The sequence below is a fragment of the Rana temporaria genome, chromosome 6 (assembly GCF_905171775.1).
Source record: "Rana temporaria chromosome 6, aRanTem1.1, whole genome shotgun sequence".
In the NCBI taxonomy this organism is placed as follows: Eukaryota; Metazoa; Chordata; class Amphibia; order Anura; family Ranidae; genus Rana; species Rana temporaria.
The window spans coordinates 23,007,198-23,033,920 of record NC_053494.1 but is presented as its reverse complement, the minus strand read 5'-3'; the positions used below and the strand labels follow the sequence as shown (position 1 = coordinate 23,033,920).

At 47.8% G+C, this 26,723-nt stretch overlaps 1 protein-coding gene across 1 annotated transcript in view; it reads right to left on the bottom strand.

Annotated features, from left to right (window-relative positions):
• The window catches only part of LMF1 (lipase maturation factor 1), a 395,063-nt gene that overhangs the window by 276,578 nt on the left and 91,762 nt on the right, over positions 1-26,723 (bottom strand). The window contains exon 4 of the mRNA XM_040356447.1: positions 9,231-9,379. Coding sequence (XP_040212381.1) covers positions 9,231-9,379 — 149 coding nt within the window. The remainder of the gene's footprint in view (positions 1-9,230; positions 9,380-26,723) is intronic.

Genomic DNA, 26,723 nt, shown 5'->3' with positions numbered 1-26,723 from the left:
TTCAATTTGTTAGGGTATCGAAACCTGCTAGTACATATACACCTTTTGACTGTCCAAAGGTGCCCATGTGCTTTCATTCAGAGTGAAGGCACTCTAATACAGGAGGCATGCTACTGGTCAGATCACCAGGTGAAAACAGAGAGGGGGGGGGCAACAAAAAGAAAACTAATGCAGCCACCACATCAAATGATTGGTAAGCTGCAATATATTACATTTTTTGATTTTGGGTTTAACACAGATTTAAGTGCATGCCCACTAATGTGTCAGTATATCACTTCCAGGTATCAAATACCCCTCACTGAGATCACAGCACAAAAATTACCATTTAACATGGGAGTCTATGGAAGGGGTGCCTGGCTTTGAAAAATCGGTGCTCCCCAGCCGTAGGACAACAACCTTTGCACACTTGTAGAGGAAGAGTGGGGCTACATGTGTGCCAAGTTCCGGGTCCAGGGGACCTACGGCCAGCCAGTACCGGGTCCCCAAAGTCTGGGAGATCAGGCGCAAAAAGGTGACTCTAGTATAAGCCAAGGGGGGCATTTTCAGCACCAAAAAAGTGCTGAAAAACTCGGCTTATACTCGAGTATATACGGTAAGTTACTGAAAGGTTTACAATAACATAAAGCAACTTTTGCAAACACGTTTTATCCGTAGTGTTCAGGAAAAAAGGGAGCCCCCCCTTTGCCCCTCCCGTATAATAATTTAAGCTACAGTGTAATTTGGACAGAGGGTCAGCCTGGCCTGGAAAGAGAGGCGGGTTGTGTGTACATGTGTCAGGCCTCAGCTGGCTCAGGACACAAATCATAAAACGTCCCCCCCCCCCTCCCAAACAGGTGCACATGTGCCTGGAAGGAAACTTTGCTTTCACGCATCAGCCGTGCTTTATAGCGCCTGTCAGGATCATTATCCTGTGCGAGAAGGAAACATGCAAGTGTTTGGGCTCACGGTGACATTAGAGCCATCAATCACAGGCTCCTAATCGTAGGGATTACACAGCCAGCTAATGCTCTTCCCATCCCTTCCCTGATCAACGTCATCCCTTCAAACCTGTCACTGAAGACTCATATCCAGTGACAAGGAAAAGGTGGACCTCCAGAAAATAGGACCTCTGCGATTTACAGAGGTCAACGACAGGAGGTGACCTTCAACCCACATCATCTGAGAACCTCAACATCTTCTTTTTATGTGAATGGGAAGATACATTAAAAATAAATAGTTTTTATGGAGGCGGGTCATTAGATGCTCACCGAAAAAGTGCCTAAAGACCTCTAACAAAACGCCGACCAGACCTGTATGTGTATGGTCAGACCAAGGAATAGCTGTATGTCTATAGCCTATTCAGCACCTGACCTCAAAAACACACAGGCCCAGATTCTCAAAGGGCTTACGACGGCGCAACGCCATTTATCTATGCGACTGATTCTTAGAATCAGTTACGCATAGATATCCATTAGATCTGACAGGTGTAAGGCTCTTACGCTGTCAGATCTTAAATGCAATTTTTTTTCCCGCCGCTAGGTGTCGCCTCGTCGTTTTCCCCGTCGTCTATGCAAATTAGCTATTTACGCGAGATTCCCGAACGTACGCGCGGACGACGCAGTGAATTTACGACGTTTCCGTAAGCGTAAACTTGCCCCTGCTATACGAGTGGCAAGTTTACAAAGGTCCGTCGTATGCCATGTTAAGTATGGCGTCGGGTCAGCGTCGTCTTTTTCCGTCGTCTACGTCGTTTTCCTAAGTCGTTCGCGAATAGGACTTTACGTCAATGACGCTCACGTCGGCATCATTGACATTTTCCGTCGTGAGCTGGAGCATGCGCACTGGGCTATTTTTAAGCCCGGCGCATGCGCTGTTCGATCGGCACGGGGGCGCGCTTAATTTAAATACAAGCCGCCCCCTTTGAATTACGCGGCCTTACGCCGGGCCATTTACACTACGCCGCCGCAAATTACGGAGCAAGTGCTTGGAGAATACGGCACTTGCTCCAGTAATTTGCGGCGGCGTAGTGTACATGGCTTACGCTACGCCGCCGCGGATTCTACGAGAATCTGGCCCACAAAGTCCCACAAGAACCCTCCAGAATCTTGTGGAAACTCTTCGTAGAAAAGGTAGAAGCTGTTATAGTTGCAAAGAGAGAGGATGGAGGGCAAATCAATACTGATGCCAATAGTCTCAATAGAATGTCCAACAAACTTTTGGCTATGTAGTGTAAGTGGGCATTTTTTGCTCAGATCTGAAGTCTACAGTCAGATTAGTCAGGTGCCACTTACCAGTGTGTCCAGAGAGGTGCCAGCCAACCTAGTAGACACATTGGTAGGTCTAACCTTCAGCCAGATTAGTTAAATGCCAGGTAACTGACCAATGTCTAGATTAGTGCCAGCAATTCTAGGCACACTGGTAGGTCTAGTCTAAAGCCAGATTAGTCAGATTTTTTTTTTTTAAAAGCCTGTGGCGTGCAAAACACAACCCAAAAACTCCACCCGGTGCAGGAAAAAAATGTGCACACACATAAAGAGTGACATCACAAAAAACTGCGACGGGTGCCATCGTCAATGGTCCTCCGAAAAGGACCCAGCTCTGATTCCCCGGGGCGTTAGGCTCCTGACAGGAAAAAGAGTTACTGTGGTCCATACAGCCGAAGCCACAAGGACCCAACATCCTCGGAGGGACTGCCGAAACAGAACCCTCCTCGGTGAGGCTCCCCCGAAGGGAGACCCCATGAGAGCCGGCGAACTAAGCCAGAAGGCCATGTCCACCAACTCCCAAGACTTTCAGAGGCAGGCCCGAGGACCAGCACCCTACTCGCCACACTAAAAGTGCAAGCACCAAACAAAAAAAGTGACAAAACAAGACAAACACAGGGTAAAAATAAAAAAGGAAAGTGGGGAGAAGGAAGATGGGAGACTGAGGTAAAGTGACCAACGTGCAATACGTTGGCCGGCCCTCCAGATTAGTCAGATTCCAGACAACAAGCCAACCTAGACACATTGGTAGGTCTAATCTTCAGCCAGATTACTCAAATGCCAGGTAACTGACCAATGTCTACATTAGTGCCAGCAATTCTAGGCACACTGGTAGGTCTAGTCTACAGCCAGATTAGTCAGATTCCAGACAACAAGCCATCCTAGACACATGGGTAAATTACCGCAAGAATAGTCAAATGCAAGGTAACCTACCAATGTGTCTAGATTGGTGCCATCCATTCTAGACACACTGGTGAGTCTAGTCTACTGCCAGAATAGTCAATCCCAGAAACCAGCCACCGTAGACACACTAGTACGGTTAGACTACCGCCAAATTAGTCAATTGCCAGTTAACCTACCAATGTGTGTTGATTGGTGCCAGCCATTCTAGACAAACTGGCAGGTCTAGTTTACAGCCAGATTAGTCAGATGCCAGACAACCAGCCACCCTAGGCACACTGGTGGGTCTAGTCCACAGCCAGATTAGTCACATTCCAGTTAACCTACCAATGTGTCTACATTGGTGCCAACCATTATTCTGACACTGGTAGGTCTAGTTTACAACCAGATAACCAACCACCCTAGACACATTGGTAGGTCAAGTTTGCAGTCAGAGAAGTAAGATGGCAGTTAACCTACCAGCGTGTGTAGATTGGTGCCAGCCATTCCAGACACACTGGTAGGTCTAATCTACAGCCAAATTAGTCATATTCCAGACAACCAGCCATCCTCAACAGACTGGTAGGTCTAGTCTACAGCCAGATGTGTCAGTGCCAGACAACCAGCCACCCTAGACACACTGGTAAGTCTAATCTACTGTTAGATTGGTCAAATGCCAGTTAACCTACCAGTGTGTTTAGATTGGTGCCAGCCATTCTAGACACACTATTAAATCTAGTTTACAGGCAGATTATTCAGATGCCAGACAACCAGCCACCCTAGACACATTGGTAGGTCTAGTCTACCACCAGATAAGTCAGATACCAGTTAGGGTGGTAGGAGGAAACCCTTACAAACACAGGAAGAGTATACAAACTCCATGCAGACAGTGCTAACCAGTGTAAATGGAATTTAAGAGCACAGTAGTGAAGGGCAAGAGTACTAACCACCCTTCTACTATTTCTATACAGGCATTTTGTAAAACATGGGAGCTCACTGATACATTAAATACATTTTTAAATGATGGTTAAAAAAAGTGAATTTGACCTAAAGCGGAACGTCACCCAAAAGGGGAGGTTCCACTTGTTTGCTTTCTCCTCCCCTCCTCTGTAGCATTTGGCACTTTTTTTGGGGGGGGATCTGGTTTTGACAGGTACTCACTTCCACCCAGATCGCTGTGATCCGAGCAGAAGTCCCCCATCCTCCCCTCTTCGCCCGCAACTTTCTGGGACACATTACAGGTCCCAGAGGACTGTGTGACCATTCACAGGGCGCAAGACCGACCGCTCGCACATGCTCAGTAGGAAGCCAGCTGTGAAGTCGCAAGGCTTCACAGACGGTTTTCCTTCGTTAGCTGCCGGCGTTTGGACCCAAAGCCCATTGAAGAATCGGCTCGAGTGAGGATGGTGTTGGATCCCTGGACAGATAAGTGTCCTTATGTTGAAAGTCAGCAGATACAGTATTTGAAGCTGGTGACTTTTAATATTCTGGGGGGGGGGGGGCACTGTAGTTCCTCTTTAATTATTGCCTTTTTAATCCCCTAAAAGAAGTAGGGACATACTTGAAGACATTCAGGTGAGTTCATAGGCATCGCTAAACCTTAGCATTGGAGGAACATGCCCTAGGTCTTGTACCCAGTGCCCTGGGTATGGCAAAGGTGCTAAAGGATCTAGTCCATCCGTCAGAGTGATACGCTTAGTTCTATGGAGGTAGCAAAGCAGAATGGAGGGCTATCCAGCCCGACACTGCTTTTATAGTTTTGGTCCAGTTCAACAAGCAGAGATCTGTGAGATGGAAGGAAGCAGTGTGGAACCTGTACTGGCGAGTACACATTGCTCCCACTAACCACCAATAAAAGTGGCAAATAGAAAAAGAAAATATGGACAGCCGCACTCCAAAAAACCTTGCTGGTTGTCTTTATTTAAAAAAGGAAAAATGCACTACCAGTCACAACACACTACACGAGAGTAAAACAGCTGACGAATTTCGCACTATAAATTAGTGCTTAAAGAGGTTGTAAAGGAAATTTTTTTTTTTCATAATAAGCATCCTTCACCTGCAGACATTCTTCTTTTCACTTCCTCATTGTTCGTTTTTGCTCAGAAGTTGCTCTATTTCTTCTCTGTTCTGTTCACTTCCTGCTTGTCTGATTGTTACTCACCACCGTGACGGGAGGGTTTACTGCGGTGGTCAGTGACGTGCTCGCCCCCTCCTGGGAACTACATCTGTGCGGCAGGACGCTCTCTACGTGTTAGAGACTTCAAGGAGGTGTGAATTACTGGGCGTGCCGCAATTCATACTGGGAAATGTAGTTCTTACATGAACGAGCGATGCAAACCAGGAAGTGAATGAGAGAACAGAAACTAGAATGCCGGAGGTGATATAGATGAAGGAATGTAATAGGTATTTACTCGTTTTTTAACAGAATCATTACACTATTCTGTCTGTCTACCTTGCAGACATTAATTTTAGGCAAAAAAAAAAAAATCCTTTAGTGACCCTTTAAAGTGGAGGTTCACCCGGAAATTGCTATTTTTAACCTTAGATTGATGCTCATTTTGTGAAGGGGAATCGGCTAGTTTTTTTAAAAACGAAGCAGTACTTACCTTATTAGAGAGCGATCTTCTCCGCCGCTTCCGGGTATGGGCTGCGGGACTGGGCGTTCCTATTTTGATTGACAGTCTTCCGATAGGCTTCCGACGGTCGCATCCATCGCGTCACGATTTTCCGAAAGTAGCCGAACGTCGGTGCGCAGACGCAGTATAGAGCCGCACCGACGTTTGGCTTCTTTTGGCTACTCGTGACGCGATGGATGCGACCGTCGGAAGCCTTTCGGAAGACTGTCAATCAAGAAGGAACGCCCGCTCCCGAAGATCCATACCCGGAAGCGGCGGAGAAGATCGCTCTCTACAACGGTAAGTACTGCTCGGATTTTAAAACAACTAGCCGATTCCCCTAGACAAAATGAGCCTCAATCTAAGGGGGAAAAAAAATGTATGGGTGAACTCCCGCTTTAATCATAGCCAATAAAAGCGGGGTACAGATTGTTGACCATCACAAGGGGGCACGGACTATCACAGAGGGGCACTTACTACTGCCCTAAAGAGCTGCTTTCCCCACTGTATCAGAGGTCGCCCTGTACTTTCCTAACCCTAGAAACACCCCTGGGTGAGTTGAACGCACAAGTCCTGACAAGGAACATGCTGATCAGAGGAGAGAGCAGAGTGAACAAATGCATGAGATCACAATTCTGTTGCTGCTCCTTCACAGAAGAGAAAAGTCAGGTCACCAGGCTGGCTGTGCATTCTGGCGGGGGGGGGGCCCTGTATATCTATGGACATGGCGGGGAGAAATACAAGCCCTTTGGGAAGTAGGAAGCTCCGATTGTGTGTTTAGCAGCTTGTCTGGAGTTCAGCTTTAAGCCGCAGATCTCCATGTGGAAGAAGTTGAACCAGAGTGGGAAGTGTTAAGTCTTTTCTCGGGTGAAGGTTTTGGTAGATGGGCCGTTGGTCACCAGGGGGGGACTGGTGGCGTCTTTGTTCTGGAATAGGAGTTCTGTTTGTGTTGCGATGGTGAGGCGGCCCTGCTTCTCTTTAATGCCACATTTTACAACCTTTGCTTTTGCACCTAAAGAAAGCCTATAGGATTACACATCTGCTTGGCCTGATACCGGAGCAGCTCCGGGAGATAAGGCACCTCAGCAGAGCCAAAGAAAGCAGCCTGGGACAAACCCTCTGTATTCTACCATTTTATTATTTTATAGGGTAATCTTCTGTTATCTTGGGAAAACACGTACATACAACATGTGGGATTAAAAGCCTCACACTATACCGTCTGATAAGGATTGCTTCAATGTTCAGCTAAGTGTGGACTCTGTCCTCATGCCAAGTGCTGGCACAATAGTTGGTCACATGACTGTTCAGGTTAGAATTACTGTCCTTATGATAATAGTGGTGATTACCCAGAATCCTTAGGGCAACACAGGCTCATAGCTTATGTCGGGAACCCGGCATTGCTCTGCTGACAATTTCTCCATAAAGTCATTTAGCCACAACTATTAGTCCATAATTGATTGTGGGTTCTGCAATAAGAGAGCGAAGGAGAGCCACATTTACCAATCTCCAACTGGCTGAAGGTTTGGTTGGCGGTATAGCCACGGTGCCCGTTCATTTCAATGGGCAGGAGCGGTATACACACCTTTTTGTTTACCGTCCTGCTAGTGCACCGCTCCAGTGTGAAAGCCCTCTGGGTTTTCACACCGGAGAGACAACAGCGGCTCTTTCAGGGCGCATTGCAGGCGCTATTTTTAGCTTTATAGCACCTGCAAAGCGCCCCAGTGTGAAAGGGGTCTTAAAGTGGAGGTTCACCCAAAAACTTAATTTTTAACATTAGATTGAGGCTCGTTTTGTCAAGGGGAATCGGGTGTTTTTTCTTAAATTGAAGCAGTACTTACCGTTTTAGAGAGCGATCTTCTCCGCCGCTTCCGGGTATGGGCTGCGGGACTGGGCGTTCCTATTTGATTGACAGGCTTCCGACGGTCGCATCCTTCGCGTCACGATTTTCCGAAAGTAGCCGAACGTCGGTGCGCAGGCGCCGTATAGAGCCGCACCGACGTTCGGCTTCTTTCGGCTACTTGTGACGTGATGTATGCGACCGTCGGAAGCCTGTCAATCAAATAGGAACGCCCAGTCCCGAAGACCATACCCGGAAGCGGCGGAGAAGATCGCTCTCTAAAACGGTAAGTACTGCTTCGTTTTTAAAAAAAACACCCGATTCCCCTTCACAAAACAAGCCTCAATCTAATATTAAAAAAAAATTTCGGGTGAACTCCCGCTTTAATGTGACAAAAGGCAGCACAGTGGTTTAGTGCAGGGGTCTCCAAACTGCGGCCCTTTGCGTGCCTTTATGCGACCCTTGGAAAACTATTCCATCCAACTCCAATATGGCATAATTCTTGTTGCTGACAACAATGGGGCACTACTCCTCGAACTGACACCATCAATTCTTTCCATTGACACCAATGATGGGGCACTAGTCCTCCCACTGACACCAAAGATATGGTATCATTTACTCCCACTGGACATTCTCTACTCCCAATGACCCTAGTCTGCCCCCCCCCCCCCCCCAAAGTCTGAAGGGCTGTAAACTGGCCCTTTGTTTAGAAAGTTTGGAGACCCCTGGTTTAGTGGCCGATATACGTCGGCAGAATGGCACGCAACCCGGTCTGAAGCTCCGCGACCGCGCCCGCCGGTGTCCCGCGATCGGTCCCCGGAGCTGAAGAACGTAGAGAGAGGAGTGTAAACACACCTTCCCCGTTCTTCACTGTGGCAACGTCAGTGATAGTCTGTTCCCTGTTATAGGGAAAGCTGATCACTGACGTCACACGTCCAGCCCCGCCCCCCTACAGTTAGAAACACACATGAGGTCACACTTAACCCCTACATCGCCCCCTAGTGGTCAACTCCTAAACTGCAATTGTAATTTTCACAGTAATCAGTGCATTTTTATAGCACTTTTCGCGGTGAAAATTAAAATGGTCCCATGATTGACGGCCGGCTATGGCGCGTCACGCTTCCCAAAAATAGCCGAAATAGGACTTGGCTCTTCACGGCGCCTGCGCAGTCAGCTCCTAGTCTGAGCGCAGGCGCCGTATAGCGCCGTGAAGAGCTGAGTCCTACGGCTATTTTCGGGAAGCGTGACGCGCAATAGCCGGCCGTCAATCATGTTCCCCTCTTCATAGGAACGCCCATTCCCAGCGGGGAGTCTGAAACGTAACTACGGGATTAAACTGTGAGTACGTCGCAAAAAAAAAAAAAAGGGCATACTGTAGCTCACGCTAGTATGCTGGATGGCATGGTAGAAACTTGTTATTTAGGGTGAACCACTGCTTTAATTTTTCTCGGCTCGTCGTAGTGCTGTACGTCACCGCGTTCTTGACGATCAGAATTTGGTGTGACCGTTTGTATGCAAGACAAGTTTGAGCCGAAAATACACGGATTTCTTGTCAGATTTTCCGATCGTGTGCATTAGCGTTATCGAGGAAGTCTTGTCACACTGCGATTTGCCACCCAAAAGGGTAGGTGTGGTAGAGCACATACAAACACTTACCGCCCCAAGCATGATGCGGAAGATGAGCCAACGAAATGCCCAGATGACGATGCCAGATGGGGGTGTTTGTTCCGGCACTCGTGACAAAGTCCAGACAGGGCACAGAAAGATTCCCAGAAATCCTGTTTCCAAAAGCTGTGACTCCCATCCTAAAGAAAGAGACAAGATTGTACACATAACTTTCATCTGAAAACAAAGATTACATTTACAGGTGAGAACGTAAGACGACAAGCCAGGTGTGGACAGTTCCAAACGTATTCCATTGAAATGGAGGAGTAGGATGTAAGTGCTTCCTACATCTATCCTAATACGTTTCACTTAATCCTAATAATTATCACATCAAACCTGGTAAAACGCCAATTGCTCCACTACAACGCTAGCCATTGTTAATGGAGGAAGCTCTTATCTGACCTCCTGATGAACGATCATACGCCTGATAAGACTGGAGATCAAAGAACAGTTCCTGCTGGACTGGTTTATTTGTCAAAAAAGGTCCTGACAAGTATTTAAAGAGTATGTAAACCCCAACAATGAACTATTCTAATTTGCTCCATTGCGGTCTGTTAAAAAGGTTCTAAAAGCTAAAGGTTTTTCTATGTATTGGCAGGCCCCCCCTGCCAATACTTACGCGATCCAGCGATGTGCATAAGAGCCTCGGCTCTCCCCCTTCATTGGCTGAGACAGCAGTGGGAGCTGTCAATCCCAGCCAGTGAGCCAATGAGGAGAGAAATGAGGCAGGGTCGAGCCGTGGCTCTGTGTATAAATGGACACGCAGTGCAGCGGTTTTGGAACGAGCCTGCTAGGATGCCCCCATGGTAGGTCCCTTGCTGTGGGGGCACTCGCCAGAAGGGAGGGGCCAGGAGAGCCGGCGGGGGACCTGAGAAGAGGAGGATCAGGACTGTTCTATGCAAAACCACTACACAGAGCAGGTAAAGGTGGCCATACACGGTTCAAATTTCAAAAGAATTTTCTTTAGAAAATCGTATTAAAGCTGTGTTTCACCCTAAAAACAACTTTCTAGCATCTCATTCAGCATAGTAGCGCGAGCTACAGTATGCCTTTATATATTTTTTGGGCGCCGTACTCACTGCTATATCGCGTAGTAAAATTCCAGACTCCCCGCGGCGAATGGGCGTTCCTATTCAGAGGGCTCGTGAATGACGGCCGGCTATGGCGTGTCACGCTTCACGAAAATAGCCGGAGTAGGTCTCGGCTCTTCCCGGCGCTATACGGCGCCTGCGCACAGACATCGGAGCTGACTGCGCAGGCGCCGTGAAGAGCAAACACCTATTTTGGCTATTTCCGTGAAGTGTGACGCGCCATAGCCGGCCGTCAATCACGAGCCCTCTGAATAGGAACGCCCATTCCCCGGAAACTTTCATAGGCGATTACACAGTGAGTACGGCGCCAAAAATATATCTAAAGGCATACTGTAGCTCACGCTACTATGCTGAATGAGATGCTAGAAAGAAAACATTTTTTTAGGGAGAACCCCCGCTTTAAAGAATTTCCGTACAAATTTCGCACCGTTAGTGGGCTGCAACAACAGCCGATTTTCGTGCGGCAAACAAATTTGAGAATTTTTTGAAAAACTAACGATTTTCTGATCAATGATGGGAGAATCGTGCGAGAAATGTAATAGAAAAAAAAATGTGCATGTGCAAGAAAAGAATATTCCCGGAGAGAAACGAATATTCCCGGCAACACGAAGGTTTGGTCGGCCGAATTTCCGAAAATCAATGGTGGCGTCATCGGATCACAAAAAAAAACGAACTTTCTGATTTTGAAAAGAAAATTTGTTCGAAATTCGACCGTGTATGGCCTGCTTAAAGTGGAGGTTCACCCAAAAAAAATCTATTTTTAACATTAGATTGAGGCTAATTAAGGGGAGCAGAAACGGGTATTTTTTTTAAAATCAATGCCGTACTTACCGTTTGAGATAGATGTTCTCCCGCCGCTTCCGGGTATGGGCTGCAGGACCGGGCGTGCCTATTTGATTGACAGCCTTCCGACGGTCGCATACAGCGCGTCACGAGATTCCGAAAGTAGCCGAACGTCGGTGTGCAGGCGCCGTATAGAGCCGCACCGACGTTCGGCTTCTTTCGGCAACTCGTGACGCGCTGTATGCGACCGTCGGAAGCCTGTCAATCAAATAGGAACTCCCAGTCCCGAAGACCATACCCGGAAGCAGCGGGAGAACATCTATCTCTAAAACGGTAAGTATGGCATTGATTTTAAAAAAATACCCGTTTCTGCTCCACTTAATTAGCCTCAATCTCATGTTAAAAATATTTTTTCGGGTGAACTCCCGCTTTAAGTATAACATGTTTGTTTTAAAAAAAAATGCATTTTATATCACTTTAAATACGATTGGAAGAGTTTGCTATTAGACATGTGCACACTGGAAATTTTTGAATTTATCCATTTATTGGAGAATTACTTGAAAAGAGCCTGTTGGACTGTGATTGGCTCCTGTGGACAACACAGATACTTTTTGCCTCTAATGCCGCGTACACACGGTCAGAATTTCAACAAATGTTCGATGTGAGCTTTTGGTCGGATATTCCGACCGTGTGTAGGCTCCATCGGACATTTGCTGTCGGAATTTCCGACAACAAATGTTTGAGTGCAGGTTCTCAATTTTTCTGACAACAAAAGCTCTTGTTGGAAATTCCGATTGTCTGTAGCCAATTCCGATGCACAAAAATCCTAAGCACGCTCGGAATCAATTTGACGCATGCTCGGAATCATTGAACTTCATTTTTCTCGGCTCGTCGTAGTGTTGTACGTCACCGCGTTCTTGACGTTCGAAATTTGCGACAACATTTGTGTGACCGTGTGTATGCAACACAAGTTTGAGCCAACATTCCGTCTAAAAAAAAATCCACGGTTTTGTTGTCGGAATGTCCGATCGTGTGTACGCCGCATTGTTATTCCACAGTGAGTTTGTACACAAAGGCTCTTCATATTTATACGTGGCCATATGATGCCCGGAAGCTCCAGCTCTGTATAACGTATGACACTGTCCTTGTTTAGGCATGAACAGCCTTGTAAGTTATAATAGGTTGCCAGTATGCAAAGGAACCATTTGCATGTTAGATTCCAGGCAAGTTGATAAGAAACAACTGCTTTGAAAGGCAAAACTAACCGCTGTGTAACTGTGACCTGAAGGCATAGCTGTCACCTGGAGCTCGCTGCTGATAAACCTTTAAATTACAATTTAAAGGGGAAGCACTGGTCAATCATATGAATTTATGTCCAAAGATTATTACTGAACTCCAAGCGGAGATACACTAGATCAGTGATGGCGAACCTTGGCACCCCAGATGTTTTGGAACTACGTTTCCCATGATGCTCATGCACTCTGCAGTGTAGCTGAGCATCATGGGAAATGTAGTTCCAAAACATCTGGGGTACCAAGGTTCATCATCACTGCACTAGATGGTCAACCACCAAAACAATTTGAATTCAGCTCCATTAAAAAAGGGATTTTTGTACTCACCGTAAAATCCTTTTCTCTGAAGTCCATGGACTGACACAGCCCCTTTAAGCCGCGTACACACGATCAGTCCATCCGATGAGAACGGTCTGATGGACCGTTTTCATCGGTTAACCGATGAAGCTGACTGATGGTCCGTCGCGCCTACACACTATCGGTTAAAAAACCGATCGTGTCAGAACGCGGTGACGTAAAACACGACGACGTGTTGGAAAAAAAACAAAGTTCAATGCTTCCAAGCATGTGTCGACTTGATTCTGAGCATGAGTGGATTTTTAACCGATGGTTGTGCCTACTAACGATCGGTTTTGACCTATCGGTTAGCAATCCATCGGTTAAATTTAAAGCAAGTTGGCTTTTTTTTAACCATTGGTTAAATAACCTATGGGGCCCACACACGATCGGTTTTGACCGATGAAAATGGTCCATCAAACCGTTGTCCTCTGGTTAAACTATCGTGTGTACGAGGTCTTAGTCTTGACAAGTGTGTTATGTTCCGTCTATTGGGAAAGGACTACATAACCCACTTGTCAAGATTTAAGGAGCTGTGTCCGTCCATGGACGAAAAGAGAAAATAGGATTTTTTGTACTTACCGTAAAATCCTTTTCTCTGAAATCCGTGGACGGACACAGCTCCTTAAATCTTGACAAGTGGGTTATGTAGTCCTCTCCTAATAGAAGGAACATAACCCACTTGTCAAGACTAAAGGAGCTGTGTCCGTCCATGGACAAAAGAAAAACATGGTTTTAACCAGTTTTCTATGGAGGAGCTAGGGAGAACTGACCTCCACCTTACTAAACACTTTCGTGATGAATTAGAATGCAAATTGCAAGCAAGGTCTCATCCGACATTAGTACCTGACTTCAAAAATGCTCTTTTTGGCTAAATTATTACAAATAGCAACAGGAACTGTAACGGTCACCACCGTTTACGACCTTCCATCAACCCACGACAGCTCATCCGACACACAGACAAACCAACAACTTGCAATATCTCAAGATCCTGCAATATGAACTATCAGTGATGTCCCCTGTCCTGTAATTTAGTATATAATTTCTCAGTCCCCCTTATGGCCCTATCGGACATAAGGTGACCCTAGACATAGGGACTCCTTGGTGACGCCGGTACAGGAGTACCCCTCATCCTTACAAAGTCTCTGTTTGTCCCGGGTCATTCCGTTACATCTCTCCCCTTTCGGTGGGAGACTGACACAGGAGGAGACCCCAAACGGGTTGACTCCGAAGTTAGTCAGTAGTACCAGTCCTTCAATGCTGGTATCCATACCGTACCCCAAATAAATTGCTCCAAACAGAGCATTACTCACCCCGCCAACCTCTGTCTCTCTCAGAGAACCTGCCTGCCGCTGGGGAGAGGCCTGGACTGGCCCTTCTCCCTGGAGTCCTTTCAGCCGCTGGAGAGAAGACAGGGTGACTGGGCTCAGTTCATCATGTTGTTGGGGATCTGGGCCAACTGGCCCCCATCCCTGGGGTATACCAGTGGAGACTGAAGTCCCATCCACTGGTGGTAGAAAATCCCCTGATGCTTGCAAAGCAAAGCCAACATCCTCCTGTCTCGGTGACGCACCATTTTCTGAGGTTGTGTCAGTGAAGACTGAAGTCCCATCCACTGCCCCAGGAACTCCCTCTTCAGTTAAGTGAGAGCAGAGGCTTGTGGCACTCTGCTCTGTTGCCAGCTCTTCCGCTGGGTCGCTTTGAGTGGAGACCACAGTCCCATCCATTGCCCCAGGAACTCCCTCTTCTGTTAGTTGAGAGAAGAGGCTTGTGGCACTCTGCTCTGTTGCCAGCTCTTCCGCTGGGTCGCTTTGAGTGGAGACCACAGTCCCATCCACTGCCCCAGGAACTCCCTCTTCCGTTAAGTGAGAGCAGAGGCTTGTGGCACTCTGCTCTGTTGTCAGCTCTTCCGCTGGGTCGCTTTGTGGGGAGACCACAGTCCCATCCCCCGATGTCAGCTCAAGCTGCAGTTGTGTGCAGTAGCCAGTAGCCTTCTGCCCTGCCACCAGTGATTCAGCTGGGAGTAAACGCTTTACCACCACAGCTTGTTGCTGGGGAGAGGGGCCAACTCCCCCGGCTCCCTGGAACTCCACTTCCATGGTGACTGGCATCTGTACCTCTCCTCTCTCTTCAGTTGGTGCTGCTTTGACTTCTGCTGCTGCAGCATCTCTTTGCTGTAGCCAAGTGGCATCCACAGCCGCTATAACCCGGTCTATGATCTCCGGTGGAGGATTAGGTCCATACTGTGCCAGTCCACGTCTAACAGCCCAGTCAAAAAACTCTTCCTTGTCCACCACTGCCCCCCACTCGTCACTGTAATGTCCACCCTTGTCCCCCACTCGTCATTACCATCACTGTTCCAGTCCAACATTGCCCCCACACTAGTAAACACTAATAATAGCCAGTTTAACATTGCCCCCACACTAGTAATCACTGTAATATAATAGCCAGTTAAACATCCAACTCACTGTACTTGCACTGTAATGTCCACGATTGTCCCCCACTCGTCATCACCATCACTGTTCCAGACCACTCCAACATTGCCCCCACACTAGTAAAAAAACACTGAGTCCCGTCCTTCATAGCGGCGCTTACTTTTCCCCCTCAAGCTCCACACATTCATCCTGATTCCCAGAGCGCGCCAAGACAGCCAGCCAATCCGGGCAGCCTTCCAATCAGAGAGGGCGCTCATCACGCGGGCCAATCAGGTGCAGAGACGGGACATCCCATCCAACCAATCACAGTCGCTCTGTGATTGGTGTGGGTGGAGCAAGATGGCCGCCGCTCCGGAGCTAGGCCGAAGCCGGGGACTTTCCTACGGCCGAGGCTTTGGAGCGCTCCGCGGATCGCGTGGTGTGCCGATCAGAACGGGGTTTACCCGTTGGGATCGGTGACGATCCGTTGCACCCCTATTGTTATGTATTATTTAATTTATTGCTGAACTGCATTATATGTATTTTATTATTCTTATTGCATTATTGTCTCTTAGATTGGTTCTCCTGAAGAAGCGGGTCTCCCGCGAAACTAGTCGAGAATCCGACCAATCTTTTGATGTACATTATTGTTTAATGCAACATTTTAAATATATCTCTTTTACTCATCACTGTCTACTTGACTCATCCGTACCGAGATAGTCCATACATCAATTGGGCAGGTTTGCTCCGGGTTTAGCCTCAGCAACTATTCCCCTGTTCCCACCCTCCCCCTTTACTTGAAATTGACAGTTATTTAACCGCTTAAGGACTGCCGCACGACTAAATACGTTTTTACCAAAAATATGTAGAAGAATACGTATCGGCCTAAACTGAGGAAAAAAAATGTTTTATACATTTTTGGGGGATATTTATTATAGCCAAAAGTAAAAAATATTGCATTTTTTTTCAAAATTGGCGCTCTATTTTTGTTTATAGCGCAAAAAATAAAAACCGCAGAGGTGATCAAATACCATCAAAAGAAAGCTCTATTTGTGGGGAAAAAAGGATGTGAATTTTGTTTGGGAGCCATGTCGCACGACTGCGCGATTATCAGTTAAAGCGAGGCAGTGCTCAATCGCAAAAAGGGGCCTGGTCCTTTAGCTGCATAATGGTCTGGGGCTTAAGTGGTTAAATGTGTATAACTTCTATATAAAAAATTGCCCTAAAGTGTGCATTACCTGTGAATAAAACACACCTTTAGCACCCTCTACATTATTCTAATAAAAAAACTGGCCTTCAAGGATCTTGAATTTTTTTTTCTTTTAACTTACAGAATATATATGCAACTTTTCTCTGTTGTAGTAATGAGTTTCTAATGCCTTGGCTTCTCCATAGAGCTGCAGAGGGCGGTCTGCTCAGTATCACCAGCACTTGTAGAAGATTGCTCTCACTCCATTACTACCAACATCAGGGTCACCCCGCCGCGCAGCTACTAGAGTCCGCATGATGATCACCTCGTAAAATACACCATTTCCCACCCTACTGACCATCTACTTACTTGTGGTGTGTATGCGGGAATATTCCGTTCTGCTTTATCATTTAAATCAGCGCTCATTCCTAACAGAATTCTGCAGAGCCCTGTGTGTAACAGAAAAAGCAGGAGTAGCAGAACTAAAGAGAATCTTATCAAAAGTGCAGAGCAGATGGAAACAATACAGAACTGTGTTCTCCTTTATTTTTTTATTTCAGTCCACTATTGCTGCGGTAGCAATAGAAAATGAAATATGTTGTGCCTATTTAACTACTTCAGCCCCGAAAGAATTTACCCCTTTCCTGACAAGAGCACTTTTTGTAATACGGCACTGCGTCGCTTTGTGCCCATCAGTGCCACCTATCAGAACCCATTGGTGCCACCTCTTAGTGCCCATCAGTGCCTACTCCTCAGTGCCCACCAGTGGCACTCCCCAGTTTTAGTAAATCAACCCCACCGTGTCATTACTTTTCACTTGTTTACTTCCTCACACTGTCTCTGACTTTTGGTAAACAAACTACTTTAGGAGTAGCACATGTACTAAAGTTTTTCCATCTTTTAAATAATGGGGTAATTGAATTGTTCTATGACCCAATTGTGATTGGTGCTTCTCCAGGACTATGGGCCAGATTCACAGACGAGATACACCAGAGTATCTACTGATACTCCGGCGTATTTTCAAATTTGCCGCGTCGTATCTTAATTTGTGATTCACAAACAAGATACAACGGCTTTTGGCTAAGATCCGACAGGCTTACGGCTTTGTACGCCTTCTGATCTTAGGCTGCAATACTTTGGCCGCCGCTGGGTGGAGTTCGCGTCGTTTTCCAGCGTAAGGTATGCAAATGAGCTTTTACGGCGATCCACGACGGTTTTCGCGTTCGTTACGTCGTCGCTAGTAATTTTTTCCTGTCGCAAAGTTAAGCCTCTTTTTACATGGCATAACTTTAGACGAGCCATGTTAAAGTATGGCCGTCATTCCCGCGTCGAATTTCAAATTTTTTTTTTTTTCGTAAGACGTCCGGGAATACGAAAGTACGTTACGCACGACGCTGTTCAAAAAAATTATGTCACTTCGCGCAAAGCACGGCGGGAATTTCAAAACGGAGCATGCGCAGTACATCCGGCGCGGGAGCGCTCCTAATTTAAATGGTACACGCCCCATTTGAATTAGGCGGGCTTGCGCCGGACGCCTTTACGTTACACCGCCGTAAGTTTACAGGCAAGTGCTTTGTGAATCAGGCACTTACGCTGAAAACTTGCGGCGGTGTAGCGTAAACGGGATATGTTACGCCGCGGTGCAGGTACGTGAATCTGGCCCTATATCCGGAACTTGTTTTGACAATTTCCAGGTCTTCATGATTCTGGTGCCAAAAAACGATTGGGCCTTCCAAAAACAGGTGTATTTATCTTGCGGTCATGTGACACTTTAATGACGCACAGGTGCACGCCACTCAACTAATTGTGACCTCTGAAGGCAATTGGCTGAGCCAGAGTTTATTAGGAGTTTTCTAAGCGGGAGGGGCGACTACGTATACAATTACGATTTTTTTTTTTCTTTTTCTATTTTTGGTTTCTAAACATATTTGTTTTGTTTTTTTGTAACCATTTTGTCTAGATCAGTGACATAAAATCCCCATGCAAGCATTAGAATGGAGTAGAGAAGGATTGGATCCCTTGTTGGGTCTTTATACTGATCTCAGGGGCTCCACTACAAAGTCCTCCTTTCACTTGCTGTCATGTTGACACCAAATTTATTTATAATAGGAAGTGAATCAGACAAAAAAAAATGAAAGGCCGACAAGGCTTCTTGTCTAATCTCCTTGTAAAGCATTGTTATTTCTGCCCGGGGGGGAATTTTTTTTTGGTGAATCCGATGTCATCAGGACAGTAAGCGGGGGATTTCTAATAGAACCTTGCCTATCAGGAAAAATGTGACGACGTTTCTGATACTTTTACAATCTAACTACAAAAACGGTGCCTGGAAATACACTAGAAATCTGAACTCCAGACAGATATAAAAGATTATTATTGCAGCTCTGTAATCATTAAATACGTTCATCTTTCCACAAAAAATAATAAATGCACTTTTTTTGCAGGTAAAAAAAATGTGCATTTATTATTTGTTGTTGTTGCAGGAGCCTATAAAGCATTGCATTGTAATCTGCCAACAGGGCTGGTGCTACCACTAGGCGGACGAGGCAGCCGTCTAGGGCGAACTGTAGCCTAGGGCGGCCAGAGGCTGGACAATTTGCAAATGTGTATATGTATATAGTGAGTGATCTGCCAAATGCTAAGTGTGTACCGAGGGGGCTTTCTCCCCGCTGTGAGGCTGCATTGATTGGCAGTGGTGAAGCGGCATTGATGGGCACTGGTAAGACTGCATTAATTGGCATTGGTGAGGTTTCACTTGATGGGCGCTGGTGAGGCTGCATTCGATTGGGCGCTGGTGAAGCTGCATTTGATGGGCGCTGAAGAAGCTGCATTTGATGGGTGCTGGTGAAGCTACATTTATGGACGTTGGCGAGGCTGTATTGATGGATGTTGGCGAGGCTGCATTGATGGACATTGGCGAAGGCTGCATTGATGGGCACTGGCGAGGCTGCCATTGATGGGCTGCCATTGATGGGCACTGGCAAGGCTGCATTGATGGACGTTGGCGAGGCTGCATTGATGGGCGTTGGCGAAGGCTGCCATTGATGGGCGCTGGCGAGGCTGCCATTGATTGGCGCTGGTGAGGCTGCTTTTGATGGGCGCTGGTGAAGCTGCATTTGATGGGCGCTGGTGAAGCTGCATTTGATGGGCACTGGTGAAGCTGCATTTGATGGGCGCTGGTGAGACTGCATTGATGGACAATGGCTAGGCTGCATTGATAGACATTGGCGAGGCTGCATTGATGGGAGTTGGCGAAGGCTGGCATTGATGGGCGCTGGTGAGGCTGCCATTGATGGGCGCTGGTTAAGGCTGCATTTGATGGGCGCTTCATTAAAAAAAAGTGGGGTATACAAGGGCAGGGTAAAATGGGTGGAGCCAGGGGGTGGCAAAATGAGGTTTTTCCTAGGGTGTCAAAAATCCTTGCACCAGCCCAGTCTGCCATAAAGAAGGGTGTGTACTTTTTTTTGAGCGACAGGCGTTTTGCTTCAGGCGACAGAATGCTCAGATGTGAACAGGGGCCATTGAACGGAATGGGATTTGGCGTGTTGAGCGTTTTAGAGCTACAAGCTACAAGAAGAAAATTGCTCAGGTGTGAACGGGGCCTAATAAAGCAAAAATGAATCCAAAAATATCTAAAAACTAAAAACAAAAGTTTGGGCTTTAGATATTAAACCAACATAAACTACCGCTGATGCATTTCGCTTCCGAAACAGTCCCTAGAAAGTGGTCTCAGTACAGCGTTTGCATGTCCTATATGTTGTTACAGAGGGTTTGCATGGAAAGACCCGGACCGGCTGAGGACAGTTGGGAACACGGGAATTGAGTTGGTAGGAGGAGAACTTCTTTGACTGATGTCATTCAGGTCTGACAAGCAGGTCCCTTTTCCCACCAGAACTAGAAGTCACCAGCCTTCCCTCATGGGTGCCTGGATAGTGTTGTCCCACCTGCTCCCGTTCTGTGCGGTGGCACGGAGGGCTAGGCTCCAGCAGCTGCATACAGGAGCACAAAGAGCCCCTTTGTCCCGTCCCCTGCTGGACCCAGACACAGAGAGATAGGAATAATTAGGAGTATCTTCCAGCAGCCCTAGATGCCGCTACTCCTCCTTGTACTCCCCAGATCCATTAACCTATTCCTCCCCAGTGCTCCGTTTTATGGCCCAGCTAATATGACATCGGCTCCTTTCATCGACTTGGTGGCTTTGCTTTGAGCTCTGAAAGATCTTTTTATGTTACAGTGACGGAGATGTTCCCATGAGAGGAGCTGGGTTCTTCTACCAAATAGCTGCAGGGGAAAAATCTGGGAATTAAATGGGGTACTACCCAACATTTCCATAGAATCTCCAACTACACTAAACTCATTGCTATGTATGCCACCAATCAGAGGAGAGCTCACCGGCACCGCATCCCGCAGAATTGCTCAAAAACAAGAAAAATGCTCAAAAGAGTTGGGATTTTTCAGGTGCCTATAACATGGACTACAACATCGAATACACTTTACATGCTTATTTACCGTATTTACCGGCGTATAACACACACAGGCGTATAACACACACCTTCATTCTAAGAGGGAAGTTTCAGGGAAAAAAAAAGATTTTTAAATAAAGGACTTTGAAGCAAAATAAGGGTCAGTGCCCATCAATGCAGCTTGATCAATGCCTAGCTGCAGCTTCACAATTTCCCATCAATGCAGCTTGATCAATGCCCATCTGTAGCTTCACAATTTTCCATCAATACAGCCTGATCAATGCCCATCTGCAGCTTCACAATTTCCCATCAATGCAGCCTGATCAATGCCCATCTGCAGCTTCACAATTTCCCATCAATGCAGCTTGATCAATGCCCATCTGCAGCCTCAAAATTTCCCATCAATGCAGCTTGATCAATGCCCATCTGCAGCTTCACAATTGCCCATCAATGCAGCTTGATCAATGCCCATCTGTAGCTTCACAATTGCCCATCAATGCAGCTTAATTAATGCCCATTTGCAGCTTTACAATTGCCCATCAATGCAGCTTGATCAATGCCCATCTGCAGCTTCACAATTGCCCAGGGATAGCATACCTGTGCAGGCTCTCAAGGGACGGCGTACCTGTGCAGGCTCTCAAGGGACGGCGTACCTGTGCAGGCTCTCAAGGGACGGCGTACCTGTGCAGGCTCTCAAGGGACGGCGTACCTGTGCAGGCTCTCAAGGGACGGCGTACCTGTGCAGGCTCTCAAGGGACGGCGTACCTGTGCAGGCTCTCAAGGGACGGCGTACCTGTGCAGGCTCTCAAGGGACGGCGTACCTGTGCAGGCTCTGAAGGGATGGCGTACCTGTGCAGGCTCTGAAGGGATGGCGTACCTGTGCAGGCTCTGAAGGACGGCATACCTGTGCAGGCTCTGAAGGGACGGCGTACCTGTGCAGGCTCTCAAGGGACGGCGTACCTGTGCAGGCTCTCAAGGGACGGCGTACCTGTGCAGGCTCTGAAGGGACGGCATACCTGTGCAGGCTCTGAAGGGATGGCGTACCTGTGCAGGCTCTGAAGGACGGCATACCTGTGCAGGCTCTGAAGGGACGGCGTACCTGTGCAGGCTCTGAAGGGATGGCGTACCTGTGCAGGCTCTGAAGGGACGGCATACCTGTGCAGGCTCTGAAGGGATGGCGTACCTGTGCAGGCTCTGAAGGGACGGCATACTTGTGCAGGCTCTGAAGGGACGGCATACCTGTGCAGGCTCTGAAGGGACGGCATACCTGTGCAGGCTCTGAAGGGACGGCATACCTGTGCAGGCTCTGAAGGGACGGCATACCTGTGCAGGCTCTGAAGGGACGGCATACCTGTGCAGGCTCTGAAGGGACGGCATACCTGTGCAGGCTCTGAAGGGACGGCATACCTGTGCAGGCTCTGAAGGGACGGCATACCTGTGCAGGCTCTGAAGGGACGGCATACCTGTGCAGGCTCTGAAGGGACGGCATACATGAGCAGGCTCTGAAGGGACAGCATACCTGTGCAGGCTCTGAAGGGATGGCGTACCTGTGCAGGCTCTGAAGGACGGCATACCTGTGCAGGCTCTGAAGGGACGGCATACCTGTGCAGGCTCTGAAGGGATGGCGTACCTGTGCAGGCTCTGAAGGACGGCATACCTGTGCAGGCTCTGAAGGGACGGCGTACCTGTGCAGGCTCTGAAGGGACGGCGTACCTGTGCAGGCTCTGAAGGGACGGCATACCTGTGCAGGCTCTGAAGGGATGGCGTACCTGTGCAGGCTCTGAAGGGACGGCATACCTGTGCAGGCTCTGAAGGGACGGCATACCTGTGCAGGCTCTGAAGGGACGGCATACCTGTGCAGGCTCTGAAGGGACGGCATACCTGTGCAGGCTCTGAAGGGACGGCATACCTGTGCAGGCTCTGAAGGGACGGCATACCTGTGCAGGCTCTGAAGGGACGGCATACCTGTGCAGGCTCTGAAGGGACGGCATACCTGTGCAGGCTCTGAAGGGACGGCATACATGAGCAGGCTCTGAAGGGACAGCATACCTGTGCAGGCTCTCAAGTGACGGCATACCTGTGCAGGCTCTCAAGGGACGGCATACCTGTGCAGGCTCTCAAGGGATGGCATACCGGTGCAGGCTCTGAAGGGACGGCATACCTGTGTAGGCTCTGAAGGGATGGCATACCTGTGCTGTCCCTTCACAGCATTCTACAAGGTGGAGCTCTGACCCAAACATTTCTTCGGTTGTATAAAGTGCGAAGAAGGAACCTTGGTTAGGTTTTTATTGCCGTTTCCCCTTATTTTCTATCCCGTTGACCACAACCATAGGAATCTTCCCCAGGGGGTCACACGCAGCAGTAGGACATTTTGGGTTTACTTTATGAGGCTTGTGCATCACATACTAACTTTAGACTTTAGTTGATACCTTTTACTTATTACCTGTTGTTTAGTTGGTACGTTAGGTTTAGGTGCATTTAGCATTTTTCAATACACACTTTTAATCCAATGAAGTCTATGGAACCAAAAACCAGAAAAAAAAGTCCCCGGCCCTTTCCATAAAATGCACAGATGTGAACTACATCCATAGGAAACCATGATAAATGGACTGTAGTGTGTTTCTGCAAAACAGAAAACGCACTAAAAATGCATAGGTGTGAACCAGGCCTAAAGTATCTCCAGGCCAGTGAATCAATCACATCATCTGCTGTTTCCTGGCTCTGCATGTGTAGAGAACTCTGAGGGATTTTTTTTTGGATCTTTGTAATTATTCTGCTAATGGGTTTCCTCTGCCTCTTCCCTCCTTTTGTTTGATGTAGGTGTCTGTCAGTTTGACAGATCCGTATCTGTTTAATGAGCTTGTCAGATAAGAGTAGAGGCAGATAAGGTGATACAGCTGTCACCATAGCGTGCTACTGTGCTATCAGAGGACCTGTGATGATCGGTAGACATGCTGATAGAATGGCAGATGGATGGAATACTTACCATTTAGCACAGGGGTTGACAAATTTGCTTGGAATCTAGGAGCCAGGTAAAAAAGTTAGGAGCCAGAAAACGCGCCCCGTCCCGACGAGCTTGCGCGCAAAAGCGAACGCATACGTGAGCAGCGCCCGCATATGTAAACGGTGTTCAAACCACACATGTGAGGTATCGCCGCGATTGGTAGAGCGAGAGCAATAATTCCAGCCCTAGACCTCCTCTGTAACTCAAAGCATGCAACCTGTAGATTTTTTTAAACGTTGCCTATGAAGATTTTAAAGGGTAAAAGTTTGTTGGCATTCCACGAGCGGACGCAATTTTGAAGCGTGACATGTTGGGTATGAATTTACTCGGCGTAACATTATCTTTCATAATATTAAACAAAATGGGGATAACTTTACTATGGTCTTATTTTTTAATTAAAAAAAGTGTAATTTTTTTACAAAAAAAGTACGCTTGCAAGACCGCTGCGCAAATACGGCGTGACAGAAAGTATTGCAACGATCGCCATTTTATTCTCTAGGGTGTTAGGATAAAAAATATATATGTTTGGGGGTTCTAATTAGAGGAAAGAAGTTGGCAGTGAAAATAGTGAAAAATAACATTAGAATTGCTGTTTAACTTGTAATGCTTAACTTGTAATACCAACGGCCACCACCTGATGGCGCCAGCTCACATCTGGTGGTAATAACTTGTAATACCAACAGCTCACCACCAGACGGCCCCCCTTCCAAGCCAAGTCGCCAGGACCCTATTTCTAGTCGCCATGGCGACCTGCCGCCCGGGATTTGTCGAGCCCTGATTTAGCAGATCCAATCTTCCATTGGGCTCCCAGACAAATAAGATTCAGCCAATCGGTGACTCTGCTATCTGCCCTTGTGAACGCTTTTACCAGAATTGGAAGTGAAGGTCCTTTCACGCGGGCTTGTCCAGGTTTGATTTGCTGATCCTCGCTGAGCAGGCGGATGACAGGTCCGTCTCAGCTCACAGTGCGGAGATGGACCTGTCAAAGCTACGCTCTCCTCTATGGAGATTGGATGAAAATGAACCGCCTGTCCGTTTTTATTCGATCCTATTTGATTCCAATTTTCCAGACAGATGGAAAATAGGGTGTCTGGATTTTACGGACAGGATCGGATCAGATATCAGTGGATGTCAGTGGACATGTCACCGCTGAATTCTGCCGCTCCATAGGGCTGAATGGAGCATCCGATCAGGTCCGCCTGAAGAACTGAGAGGCGGGACCTGATCAGAAAGCCCATGTGAAAGGGCCCTAAAGCTGGGTACAGACCAGGGCCGGGACAAGGGGTGGGCGGGAGTAGGGGCTGCCCTGGGCGCGATGGGTAACTGTTGAGATAGGGGTGCCAGTCAGCCTCACGTCCTTCACCTTGTGGCTCTTTTTTTTTTTTTTAACATCCTCCATGTCCACTGGGATGGTAAAAAATTAGCCTGGATGTCCGTAGTGTGCGCAGGCGCCATCTAGAGCTACACGTTCGTCAATTTTCGGAGGCAAGCGCCGTGCCGGCGCAGTACAGTGGGGGGCAGAATCCGCCGGGGGACCTTTTTCGGCAAGACACCAGAACAGACTATTCATTTTTTTGTTCAACAAGCAGGCTGAACGTAAAAAACAAAACAAAGGAGCAGATCCCTGCATCCACACAAGGACCACACACAGATCAAAAATGAGTCTGATTCCTGCTCAAGCGCCTGAATTTTGATATACGTGTACTCAGCTTAAGCCAAAATTCAGGCGATAAACTGTCTAAGGCGGTGGTTCTCAACTCCTGTCCTCAGGACCCACTAACAGGCCAGGTTTGCAAGATAACTGAAATACATCACAGGTAGGGTTGTCCCGATACCAATACTAGTATCGGTATCGGGACCGATTCCGAGTTTTTTCGGCGGTACTCAGACGCTGATACCCCGCCCCGATACACAAATAGAATACTTGCCACCCCCCCGTCCCCTCCCGCCGCCGCCGACCGCCACCACCGAAGCCGCAATCCGCCGCCGCGATCCGCCGCCGTTACGCCGCATCCCCGCTACCGTCGACTGTGTAATACGGGCGGGAACATTACAGCTTTGAATAGCTGTAATGATTTGCGCCGCGCATAGACACTCCCCCTTGCTCGGGTGAACTGTCCAATCCCGAGCAAGGGGGAGTGTCTATACGCAGTGCCGGGCCAATCATTACAGCTATTCAAAGCTGCCTGTAATGTTCCCGCCCGTATTACACAGTCGGCGGCAGCGGGGATGCGGCGAGATACAGGTAAGTGAAACAGGACATGGCTGCATATGGGGGGACATTGCTGCATATGGGGGGACATTGCTGCATATTGGGAGACATTGCTGCATATTGGGAGACATTGCTGCATATTGGGGGACATTGCTGTATATGGGGGACATTGCTGCATATGGGGGACATTGCTGCATATGGGGGACATTGCTGCATATGGGGGACATTGCTGCATATGGGGGGACATTGCTGCATATGGGGGGACATTGCTGCATATGGGGGACATTTCTGCATATGGGGAGACATTGCTGCATATGGGGGACATTTCTGCATATGGGGGGACATTGCTGCATATGGGGGACATTTCTGCATATGGGGAGACATTGCTGCATATGGGGGACATTGCTGCATATGGGGGACATTGCTGCATATGGGGGGACATTGCTACATATGGGGGACATTGCTGCATATGGGGGGACATTGCTGCATATGGGGGACATTGCTGCATATGGGGGGACATTGCTGCATATGGGGGGACATTGCTGCATATGGGGGGCATTGCTGCATATGGGGGGACATTGCTGCATATGGGGGGACATTGCTGCATAGGGGGGACATTGCTGCATATGGGGGGACATTGCTGCATATGGGGGGACATTGCTGCATATGGGGGACATTGCTGCATATGGGGGGACATTGCTGC